Source organism: Hypomesus nipponensis, chromosome 9 (genome assembly GCF_054491055.1).
Source record: "Hypomesus nipponensis isolate SF chromosome 9, ASM5449105v1, whole genome shotgun sequence".
In the NCBI taxonomy this organism is placed as follows: Eukaryota; Metazoa; Chordata; class Actinopteri; order Osmeriformes; family Osmeridae; genus Hypomesus; species Hypomesus nipponensis.
This window is the reverse complement of record NC_140369.1, coordinates 5491557-5503993: the sequence shown is the minus strand read 5'-3', so window position 1 is coordinate 5503993 and position 12437 is coordinate 5491557. Positions and strand designations below refer to the sequence as shown.

General features: G+C 49.9%; 1 protein-coding gene across 1 annotated transcript; it reads left to right on the top strand.

Moving 5' to 3' along the window:
* The first annotated feature begins 942 nt into the window (after positions 1–942).
* Positions 943–12105, top strand: apcdd1l (adenomatosis polyposis coli down-regulated 1-like). Its single transcript, XM_084706449.1, has 4 exons — positions 943–1356; positions 9074–9254; positions 9489–10008; positions 10343–12105. The coding sequence occupies exons 1-4, from the start codon at positions 1305–1307 to the stop codon at positions 11123–11125; spliced, it is 1536 nt and encodes a 511-aa protein (XP_084562575.1). The 5' UTR covers positions 943–1304; the 3' UTR covers positions 11126–12105.
* Positions 12106–12437: the final 332 nt, after the last annotated feature.

Sequence of the window (12437 nt, the reverse complement as noted above, 5' to 3'; positions counted from 1 at the left end):
CCTGAATACTGTTGGTAAGAAACAGTAGCTTCTCTCTCACTCCCCACCCCCTCCATCTCTCCCTCCCTCCCTCCCTCCCTCCCTCCCTCCCTCCCTCCCTCCCTCCCTCCCTCCCTCCCTCCCTCCCTCCCTCCCTCCCTCCCTCCCTCCCTCCCTCCCTCCCTCCCTCCCTCCCTCCCTCCCTCCGTCCCTCCGTCCCTCCGTCCCTCCCTCCCTCCCTCCCTCCCTCCCTCCCTCCCTCCCTCCCTCCCTCCCTCCCTCCCTCCCTCCCTCCCTCCCTCCCTCCCTCCCTCCTCTGTGTTTCTGTCTGTGTTTTTCCTCTCAGGTGTGATGTGGGCTGGTGTAAAGAGTGTCTCCTCTGTGCAGATGCCCCTCAGTCCAGCTATGGCCTGTTCTGCTTCACTCTGCCCTGGTAAGGAGGTGCAGGGACTATGTCAGTACTAGAAGTTTGACAGTACGCTGTGTGTGTCTCAGAGGATTGACTTAATCCTGTACTTCAGAAGTAAAATAGACTGTGGATCTCCTGAAACATTATTTAAATATTGGTTTATAGTGGTGCTAATTACTAAATCACAGTAAACAAAGAATGTTTTGTACATAATTATCTAGCAGCAGTGGATATCTTGTCTGAAATGTGTCCTGCACCTAACTCTAAAATCTTAATCTTTGCGTCTGGTCTCTCTCTCTCTCTCTCACTCTCTAACTCTCTCTCTCATATCCACCCACCCACCCACTCACCCAGCCTCCCTCCCTCTCCTCAGTACTGACCCACAGCCTGGCCAGAACACATGCAGTCACACTCTCTCACTATCTCCCTCGCGCACACACATGCGCTCAGCTACAACTCTCGAAAAGTAAACCTGAGAGAGAGAGAGAGAGAGAGAGAGAGAGAGAGAGAGAGAGAGAGAGAGAGAGAGAGGGGAGACAGTCTTCTCCCGCATTCACTCCAGTAGAGCAGCAGAGTAAGAAGCCCTTAACCAGCCCAGGTCTCGCTCTCTGTCTGCCTGCGAGGACCTCCCTTCAGACCATGGACAGACAGCAGCCGGAGGAGTAGAGGAGGGGAAGGGTAGAGGAGGAGAGAAAAGGAGGAACAACTAGCTTGGATTAATGGACTTTGATTACCATTACTGTGGTGAAGCTTTGGATGGACAAGTCTTACTAAGCAGGAGACCGGACTCAGGATATTAATTTGCTTTCAGAGAATGAGGGTGTCTGCACTTGAGTAAGTGCAAGTGTGTGTGTGTGTGTGTGTGAGAGAGAGAGAGATTGAGTTGTGTGTGTGTGCGCTCTGGATCAGCGGGACCATGTCAAGTGGACTTTTCACTCACCTGCTGAAAGGACTGTGGCTCTGGCAAGGTAAGCTATTCCATGCTCTATTTCTATTTAGCTCTCCTTTCTCTTTTGCTGTTTCTACATCTCTTCATGTCTCCCTGTCTCTGACTCTGTGTGAGTATTTCTGTTTCTTAATCTCCGTCTTCCTTCATTTCAGTCTCTTTTTGACGTTTTTCTCTTTCTTCCTCACGTTGTCTCTTCAATTTTCTCTTTCCTTTTCCACCAATCTTGCTCTTTGTGTTGCTCTGTCCTGTCCTGCTGTGTCTGTTTATCTGTCCTCTGACCCTCCAGAGTCTCACATTTGGTCTAACATAGACTGTCTAACATTCTCCTGGAAAGTCAGTAACTTCTGTAACAACCAGCCTCAAGCCAGACACTACCATGATTGTGTTGAGGTAATACAGAGGATGATGAATAATATTTCTTAAGTTTCATAAGTTTTAAATGTCTGAGTGCAGGATAAAATAGTTAATTGGACGTGTGCAAAGTGCAAAGTGCATTTGAGGTTGTGGCAAAATTCATATCTTGTGATTCAAAGATGGACCTCTTGAAGATAAGACTACAATATATCAAAGATATTAACAGCCAGCTGTCCCAGTGAATCACTTTTGGACTTACATATCACAAAGATAAACCTTAAAAAATACAACAACAAATTTTTTTTTTATTCAGGTTATAGTATTGCTTTTGGGGAGCCATTTACGGCAATTTGTCTAATTCTAAGCTAAAACAACATTGCAAGGTCAACTCACTGGAGTTGACACTTTGTAAAGCCCAGCTTCCTGGTGCGGGCTCTGTGGAACAGCGTGTCTGTGTTCAGGCCGAACCACGCAGGAGCAGCGCAGAGCAGGGAATCCTCGGTGGAGGAAACCTTGGTGTGCCACAACCATTCTTCCCCAGAGGCAGGGAAGCGTGGCCCTGGAACTAATGTTGCCATTATGTTAATGGTTAGAACAACAGCAGACTTGGGTTAGTGATCCAGCATCAGACCCACGTTTACTGATGATTGTCCTCTGGTGGGGGTGGGGGGGGGGGTGGAGGGCAGCCCAACGTTTTTCCCGTCAAGGCTGGTTAGGGTGACAGTAGCGAGGGACTGCAGGAGGCATCTGGCCACTCGTAATCACTGTCATGGAACCCCCCCTCCCCACCCCCCTGAACCCCTCAATCCCTACTCCCTCGTCAACCCACTGCCTCCCCTCACCCTACTGCCTCTTCCACTCCACCCTCAGCTCCACACCCACCCCCGCTCGACTCCCTTCATCCCCCACACCCAACCCCCCTTCACCTCATCACCAGTTTTGGCAACCCTAGCACACTCTCAATTCTCTGCCAGAATATCTCACTTTTGGGTTCTGTCTCGTACATCATACATCGGTTTGTATAAATGTATTGACGTGCAAGCACGTACAGGAATAACACGCCAACCAGTTGGTCAGAGTTGGTAACCCTGAGTGGAAAGGGATGTCTCCGTAGTCTGGCAACCACTGGAAGGGTAGCTTCATGGTAGATGGTCTCCCTCTGCGAAGCCAGTGAAGGGGACAGGGCTAGTGGCTGAATGAAGGAGACAAGGGAGGTTCATGTGTTGGCCCAGACACAGACCAAGCTTGGCAAACTCTGGCCAGTTTACTTTCTTCGGTTTCATAGTTTAGTCAACGGGGCAACAAGTCACATGGCCCTCAGTATTCTCCAGGTTGCTGTGGACTGTGACTGATCACCAGGACAGTGTCTAAAACCACACAACTCCGGAGTCTTCAGTATCGATTGAAGACATTGACTCAGACTTCATGGCAACTTTTTGCTCTGCTTATCCTGATGTTGTAATCCTGCAGAGGAGAAATCAGTACTTACACTCTCTGTGCAATACACACTGATCTCTGAACCTTCACCTCTAACCTCCTACGCTCACGGTAGAAGGGGGTGGAACGTGTCATCAACAGATTTTTTCTTTGACGGCATCCCAGATCTGTTCCCTGTTCTGGGTGAATGAAACCACCAGATGAACCCAGGAAACCTCCAGTCTGCTTGAGGTTTACACAAAGGTCCTGGCCCTGCTATCTGGAATCTCTGGTCACATGATCACTGTTACATTTACATTTAGTCATTTAGCAGACGCTCTTATGCAGAGTGACTTACAGTAAGGACATTCCCCCCAAGGCAAGTAGGGGGAATTGCCTTGCCCAAGGACACATCGTCATTTGGCTTGGCCGGTAATCGATCTGGCAACCTTCAGATTACTAGTCCGATTCCCTAACCGCTCAGCCATCTGACTCCCCCATATGACTGTTACCTCTAGCTTCAATGAGACCATTCAGACTATCTCATCTGTAGCCCTGCTCTGTTCTGCTCGGCTGGGTGACGTTTCCTTCGTGTCTCCGTAGTCGTCCATCCCATTGCGTTCTCTTCGGTGTGTCGTTTCCATGGTAACGGTCGCTCCAAAACCCAGCCGGGAGGAGAGAGAGGAAGCCACGGCTAAGCTCGACTCTCGTCCACAACATCGACAACACTTCCCCTCCTCCTCGATCTCTCCCTCTTCCTGTCACTCTTCACCTCTCATTTCCTCTTACCCTTTCCTGTTTCCTCTCCAGCTCCCTCTTTCATTCTCCTCTTCTCCGTTTGACTTGTTTCTTTTTAGTGGAGATGATTCCGTCATCCGTTCAGTCGTTTTGTGTCCATGAGACCATGAATCAGTATTGTGGAGAGTTGGGGAAGGTGGAGTTTGTGTTGGTGGGGACAGAGACCGAGGCATAGGTACTGTAGAGCAGACTCAGGGAGGAGGGGGGAAGTGGTGAACTAATGTGAGCAAGACAGCTGTTGAGCCAGTGTGCAGGGGTACAGGCAAAGGTGGAGGCAGGAGGGGGGGTGGGGGGTAGAGGCAGGTTGGCGGAGGCAGAGGCAAGTGTAGAGGCAGGGTGGGGATCGAGGAAGAGTGATTCTCGAGGAGGGACCCCCATCATCCCACTTCATCCCTTCTCTAAATAAACAAGGCTGCTGGATTAAGCAGCTTTAACTTTGATGAAAAGACAACAGTGTTGGACCCTAACCCTGCCCTCGGACCAGAGGACACTTCTGGGGATGGGGGAGGGTGACGGACGTTGTATTGAGGGAGACCACGGGGGAGACAGGGGGGTTGGGAGGGGTGAAGGAGCAGAGACAGGAGACAAGAGGGGGTAGCTGGTTGGCACTCTGAAGAAAGTGTAGCAGAACCCATGCAGTTAACCCATCTGACCCCAGACTGGCTCTGTTGTTTTGCAGCTGGATGCCATCGCTAGTGAAGGAGCTTAACAGGCTGTCAGCAGGCAAGAATAACTTGAGAGCAGGAACGGATGATTATGATCAAACATTCTTACTGACTACAGCACAGCCAGAGGGAGAGGCATTCAACTCCATCAACAAATCAGAGATATAAGAAGTTTATAGTCTGCTAGTGTTATTAGTGTTTCTGAATACATGGGCATTGAGATCCCCTTTATCCAAGGCTACGATGCTGTGTGTGTTTGTGTGAGTTTGTGTGTCTTTACTGGACAAACACCCAGATGTACACTCATGCGTGACAATTCAGCATCTCTAGGCTCACACACACACCAAGACACACACACACACGTGTCGTGAAGAGGCTTCCGTCTCTCCTTCCGTCCAATTGTAGCTCATCAGCCCCTGTTAAGAAAAGAAACAAAGAAAGAAAGAGAAAAAAAGAAGAAAGGAATCTGAAAACCATCCAGATTAAATGAGGCGTGAACAGAGGCTGTTTCATCAAGGGGCCGGTAATCAGGGTGGGGGCGGAGGGGAAGGGGGGTGGAGGGGAAGGGGGGTGGAGGGGGTATGGTGAGGAAGAGGGGAGGAGGGAAAGGTTCATAAAAGACATGTAGCCATGTGTGAGGACAAGAGGATTCTGGTACAACTCTAGAGGTTTCGTCCTTTGCCACTGGGTTAGAGAGGGGAGAGGGGAGGAGAGGAGAGGAGAGGAGAGGGGAGGGGAGGGGAGGGGAGGGGAGGGGAGGGGAGGGGAGGGGAGGGGAGGAGAGGAGAGGAGAGGAGAGGAGAGGAGAGGAGAGGAGAGGAGAGGAGAGGAGAGGAGAGGAGAGGAGAGGAGAGGAGAGGAGAGGAGAGGAGAGGGGGGAGGGGGGGGGGGGGGGGGGAGGGGAGGGGGGAGGGGAGGGCAGGGGAGGGGAGGGGAAGGCTCTGGATAGTTGCTATTTATCCAGGACAACTTTAAATAGAGGGCAACATAGAGCTGTGTTTGGACTCAAGGTTATGTGGGAGACATGAGAGGAGAGAGAGAGCTGCCAAACCTTAATCACAAACACAAACAAACAAACTAGCAACCTGGAGGTCCTTCATAAATGGCATCCTTTCTATAAATCAATGTCTGCAGTGTATGTGTGCGTGTGTTTGTGTGTGAGAGAGAGTGTGCGTGTGTGTGTGTTTGCACGAATGTGTGTATTTGTCAAAGTCCTAAGCTTAAAAATTCCTGACAGGTAGATGACTTTGGCAGCTCTTCAGACAGTCCTGGTCTGGTCCGGTCTGGTCTGGTGTTGACAGGACAGGACAGGCTGGACAAGACCACACACTTCCACATCTGCTGCCCTCTAGTGGCCAGAAACACACAAGGAGGATCAGTGTCGCCCTCCATAGGACACTGACAGGACTACAGAACCCCGGGCCCTGTTTCATCACCCTCTACAGAGACACACACGCCCTTCTGCCACACACCAACACACACACACACACACACACACACACACACACACACACACCATTCTCCATTCTCTAGCATGATAGGATAAGTGAAACACTGTGGTCACCAATCATGTCTCATGAGGAACAGTAATTTCTACAACAGGGAGGAAGGGTATCTTCATTCTTGTATAAACAGCTGGCTATTGGCTTGGTCCATTACTATTTCAAAGGTTTTCTTTTGCTTGACAGTGTTTGTCTGAAAATAAGTCATACATCTTTTAGCCTGTGTCAATTTGACAGTTTGGCATATTACCTATTTTAATTCATTATGGTTGATACACCACTGTATGTCACTCTGCTGTTAAGCACTGGTCTCTTGTAATGCGTAGTGTTTATAAGCACAACCATATGCAATGGAAACTGATCACAGAAAGGAGACCACTGAATGACAGTTGGATTGAAAGAATGTGTACAGGGATTTTTTTGTCATGTATGAAATCTAAATATTCCAATCATACCCTTAAACATTAATCTTAAAACAACCAAGTTTAACAACAATCCAAAACATTAAACATGGAGGATCAAACTGGCCAATCAGAACCCTAAACATTAACTGCGTATGACCCTCCTGACCAATTAGAAACCCTGTCCCCTGAAAGCAGTGAGCAGCCAAGGGAGGAATGTTTTGGCAGTTGTTTTTCAATGTCATTACAGTGGACAAACAGGATCCAGACCTGCAGTGTGTGTGTGTGTGATTGTGTGTGTGTGTGTGCAGTATTACAGCATATTAATGAACCCGGCGCCTCTCCCATCCCCTCACAAACCACCCTGACACCGAGAAAAAACAAACACACCAGGGAGCAGTGAAATGTTTGTACGTTTCTGTCTAGAGATATTAGGAATATCAACATGTTCACATTTTAATCAGAAAATGGGCCGCCAGCCCAAACCTGGACACTGTGTGTTTGTGTCTTCATGGAGGTCCTTCTCTGCACAAGGATGGACACAGTCCAACAGTCTCTCACATCCTCTGTCCAGGAAGTAGGACAGCCTTCAGTGCTTGCCATCCTATTAGAATCAAGGAGGCAGCAATCTTGGAACACTCGAACAAACCCCTGTCCCCAAAACATCCATTACCCTTCCAAAACCCCTCTGTCCCCAATCCAACCTCTTCCAACCCCCCTCCACCACCCTCCACCTCCCTCCACCCTCCTCCATCCCTCTTCCTCCTGCTCCTTCCCCCCTCCAGCTCCCTTGATGAACTACATCAGGAATGAGCAAGCTGAGCCAGGATCCCAGTGTTAGCTAGCCAGGATCCTAGTGTTAGGTAGCCAGGATCCTAGTGTTAGCTAGCCAGGATCCTCATGTTAGCTAGCCAGGATCCTCGTGTTAGGTAGCCAGGATCCTAGTGTTAGCTAGCCAGGATCCTCATGTTAGCTAGCCAGGATCCTCGTGTTAGCTAGCCAGGATCCTAGTGTTAGCTAGCCAGGGTCCTAGTGTTAGCTAGCCTGGGTCCTACTGTTAGCTAGCCAGGATCCTAGTGTTAGCTAGCCTGGGTCTTGGTCTTTGACTCTTCCACAACCACCCTCTTCAACCTCAGGCTTAACTGATGATGTCCTCCCTGCTAGCAGCCCGGGTGAAGCAGGGAGGGCGGGTTAGGAGGCTGGAGGAGTGTTAGTGTAGAGGTGTGGGTTTGGTGGATGGGGGGATAAGAGTGAGTGTGTGTCATAGACAAACAAGGGACAGTCTTTAGAGCAGGCCCAGGCCTGGAGCCAGCGAGGGAACATCCATAAAACCGTCTACACAAGACCCAGGACAAGTTCCTGCATCCTGGGGCCAAAAGGAGAGAAGGACGGGGGGAGAGATGGAGCAGAGCTGAAAAGAGAAGGGGAGGTGGAGAGAGGAAAATGAGAAATTATGGAGAGAGAGCTGGGGGAGAAAGGGAAGGAGAGGGAGATGGAAGAGAAACCCGGGTGAAAGACACAGCAGGAGATGTGGAGGGAGATGGGAGGGGAGACCAGGGTGAGAGACACAGCAGGAGATGTGGAGGGAGATGGGAGGGGAGACCAGGGTGAGAGACACAGCAGGAGATGTGGAGGGAGATGGGAGGGGAGACCAGGGTGAGAAAGGACAAGTGGGAGTCTGCGAGAACTCATCCTCGTTAGTGTTTGACGTTTGGCCGAGAAGGCTGAAACCGGAGCCATGATCTTCATCACACACACACACACACACATAAACACACACACACACACACACACACATAAACACACACACACACACACACACACACAGTGAGCTACAGTGACCAAACTATAAAGCTATGCTCATGCAATCTGTAGCCAGAGCAAGATTCTCATCACCTTGAGATTGATATCTACATATTTAAATTTGGATGCAGCACAATCTCCTCTAAGACTAAAATGACTAAAAACCCTGTGGACCATGGCATAGTTTAGACCAGAGAAGGACATTTACTTGGAGCACTTTCCCTTTTAAATTTGGTCAATTCAAAAAGTTAGATTTAAAAAATACCTGTTAATGCAACTTAATCATATCTATCTTCAATACAGTTAATTGTAAAATGACCTAACATCCAGTATTTCAGTTGGTTAGGGTTGATAAATACATGATAAATGGTTGGGGTACATAAAATGATGGATCTAAAACTATATTGAACCCAAAACTGCATCGTAGAAAGGGATGAACCCTGACTGTTGAGTCAAGTCTAAGGAAGGAGCCTGATTATGATCTGGGAACCCTTGAGTTTCTGCTTCTGGTATACACCACAGAGGGATCAGTGTGGGACATCTAGGCCTACAGTAGGATGATGAGTGGATCTGATAATGACCGGGTCTGGTGTATCAATCACATGAGCGTTCTACGTACTCCTGACCAAAGCAGTGGTTGAGGTCAAATAAAGTTTCAGTTCCATAAATTGGGATTTTAAACTTTCATAACTTTTTTTTTTTACCTGTCTTTGCTGACTTTTCTAATCCAAATGACTGAGTATGTGAGTGCCTTTAAACCGTCTGACCCAGGTGATGTCTCGTCTTGTTTTCCACAGCAGCGCTCCTCGCCAGCAGCAGTAAGCTATGGGAGGTTCCCTCCGCCCCCTTCTCCTCTTCCTCCAATCACACTGCCAGCACGCAGTGGGAGCCGCTGTGCCAACGACGACACCTACAGGACGGGGTGAAAATCACAGCTGACATTCCCCCTAGACTGGAGGGGAACTGGGTTTCAACCAGGTTTGTGCCCTAGGAGCACTCTCATCATCAAATGACAGTAAATAAACACATATGTGATGACAGAGTCATTTTTCGCGAAGGAAACTTCAGCTGTGTGGGTTGAGTACCCAAGCCATCATCATCCACGCACACAAACACTTCAGCAAACGTTATCTGTGTAGCAAACATGACATCACTCAGCAAGGCAACCTCCACACTCATCCCTCCCTCCCTCCCCCTCCGTTCCCTGTGCAGGTGTGAGGTGCGGCCCGGCCCTGAGTTCCTGACGCGTTCCTACACCTTCCATGCCAGCCGCCACCTCCGCGCCCTGCAGCACTACTACAGCGACAGCGCCTGCCAGCAGCCCACCTACTCCTTGCTGGTCCGCGCCAAGCTGCGCCTCCGCCAGGCATCCTGGCTGACCCGGGGAGCCACCGAGGCTGATCACCACCTCCAGAAGGTGGGCATGGTGGTCCACAGCCCCGGGGCCACGCAGCACCTCAGCGCCCGGCTACCGGAGGTGTGTGTGGGGCTGGGGCTCGGCCGCATGGTGCCCGGGAAGCTGTACGAGCTGCACAACGCCCGGGCCGGCAGGGCCTGTCTGGGGGCTCTGGGGTTCTCCATGGGGGAGCTGGGTCTGGTGAGGGTGGAGACCCAGCACCACCCTCATGGAGGGAATGTGCAGGAGCTGTTTCTGGGGGAGGTGCATACTGACTGGGCTCAGAGGACACATCACCGCCCTACTGGCTACCAGTTGCCACTGCAGAACGCCATGGTGAGGATGACAGGATTGCGAGAAAAACAATGGAACATCACGATGATGACAATTTGAGTCTTTTCATCCATCCTCTGGTCTCATAGTGTGTATTACATTAACAGAGCATCACTTCCAATTGTGTTTCAGCATGTACTGTGAGTTTTGTCTGTGCTGACGTATTTGACACAGGGACTGAAGAGTTTTCTGTGGGTTTGTCCCTTCCTTGGCATGACCTGTGTCAAGCCTCACAGTTAAAAATGAAGCTACAACAACACCTAGAAGACAACAGCGACTTTGCTGCTTGAATCTTTACTTTCTAACTCCCACCCCCTTTCCTTCTCTCTCCCCCCAGCACCACGTCCACCCCTGCCCTGTCTGTGCCCTGGTGTTCCGCTCCTCAGAACAGCACCCCCCGGTGTTGCCCCTGCCGCACGCCGGCCCCATATCCCTGTCCGGTCGCTGGGTGAGTCAGCGCTGCGAAACCCGCCCGTCCGTCCTCTTCCTGACCAGAGAGTTCACCTTCGCCCCCGAGCACCATGGCTGGGAGGGGGTGTACCGCCACTACTCTGACCCCACCTGCACCCGGCCTACCTTCGCCCTGCGGGCCTCGGGTCACTACGCCCAGACGGGCCCCTCGGGGAAGGTCGCCGGAGGGACGGAGTTCGTCTTCAAGGTGACGGAGGTGAGGGTGACGGCTCTGGAGGAGGCCACGGTGAGGCTGCTGAACGGGAGCCGTCCCGTGGGGAGCTGTGGCGGGGCGGGGGGCTGGGCGCTGGGGGTGGAGCGGGACTTGACGCCCACAAACGGATGCACGGCCCTGGGAATCAAGCTGCCCCACAAGGAGTACGAGCTGTTGAAGGTGGAGCTCGACCACAGAGGGCGCCCCCTGCTGTTCAACGGAGAGAGGCCGACGGACGGCTCCAGCCCTGACCGGCCCCAGAGGAGACCCACCTCCTACCAGGCTGCCATGGTGCTCTGCGGCCAGGAGCAGACGGTGGCTATGCCCTCCTATCGCTTCCGCAAGCAGGACAGCCTTGTTCTGGGACCACCGACCAGTGGAGGGGAGGGGCTGGTGCTCATGCCGGCCCTGGTCCTGGTGTCGACACTGTTGGCCTGGTATCACTGTGGGGTGTAGCCAGTTCCACAGGGCAGCCCCAGGGACCCCCACACAGCTTAGGGGGAGGATGGAGCAGGCAAGGGTGTTTGAGACAGACTCACAGTCACCCCACCCAGCCAGGACCCATCCCTGCAGGACCACTTGATGAATGACTGCTCACTAATATTGGGAGGAGATTGTTTTTAGGAAAGAATGGGGATTATAGCTATATTTTACTGTCTGTAGTTCTTATCCAATGCTTTTTGCATATATAAATTCTGATTCTAAACCGTGTTTAAAACTGACCCCAAGGCTGTAATGCCATGACTTTATTTAGTGTATTCTCCAATGAACATTTCTGCAAAACTATGATCTGTAGAGAGACCTGTATACAAGTCTCACACCGTAACTAACTTTTAAATGTATCAGATTGTCTTTTAGGATTCGAGGTCTTTGTTTCAGTACAAACTGTCTACGATGAATGAGGCATGATGGAGGAAAAAGTTTAGAAAGTGTTCTTACAGTAAAATGAGTATTAGAAGAGGCTGTTTACCAACATCCCACATCTGACTGCAAATGGCAGGCATTCCACTGGATATGATATTGGGATGGGCCTTCTCTTCTGGCCACAGTACAAAGGACATCCAAACAGAACGTTAAACTGTCATGGACTAGATGAGAGAGAGAAGGTATTAATGTCTAGTCATGCCTGCACAGAACTGAACCACACAGGCCTTGTGGTGTATTGTCTTTGTTTCAAAGTTGTGGTGCTCACATATATCATATGACTGCCTTGTATGATTTAAAAAAACAATATATTTATTATCATCAAATTATAGTTATTTTGATGCTGTAAAGGAAAACATTGCTGTAATTATTGTTTGGTGGTTGTATGTTTTTGTCAGACACCCCTGTATCTGTTTCATTCAGCTCACTGTAAAGCCTGTCTGTTTTTATTCATCTGTGATATACAGCTACTAATATTATACTTTCGGAATTGTTTCTAATATTGCGCATTAAAGAACAATTTCTTTCATCCTGTCCATTGTGATGATTAGAAAACCCAAGAATTCCTTCCCAACTAAAACATTGAAGTTAGTCTCCATGCAGGAGGCTGCTTAGACTGTCTTCTCTGCCTCCTCAAAGGAATAATATTCTGTAGTCTAGGCTTGCTATCTTCTACAAACACTCTTTCAACAGGAGCTGAAGATTGAGGACATCTCACTTGCCTAACTCTAAATATTTAATAATCTTGGGTGGAAGTGTTAAAAAGAAAACCTGCATAGAAGACATAAGGGAAAGCTGTGTATTACACCTCTAAAAACAGAACGCCAACAGAGCTAGTTACTGT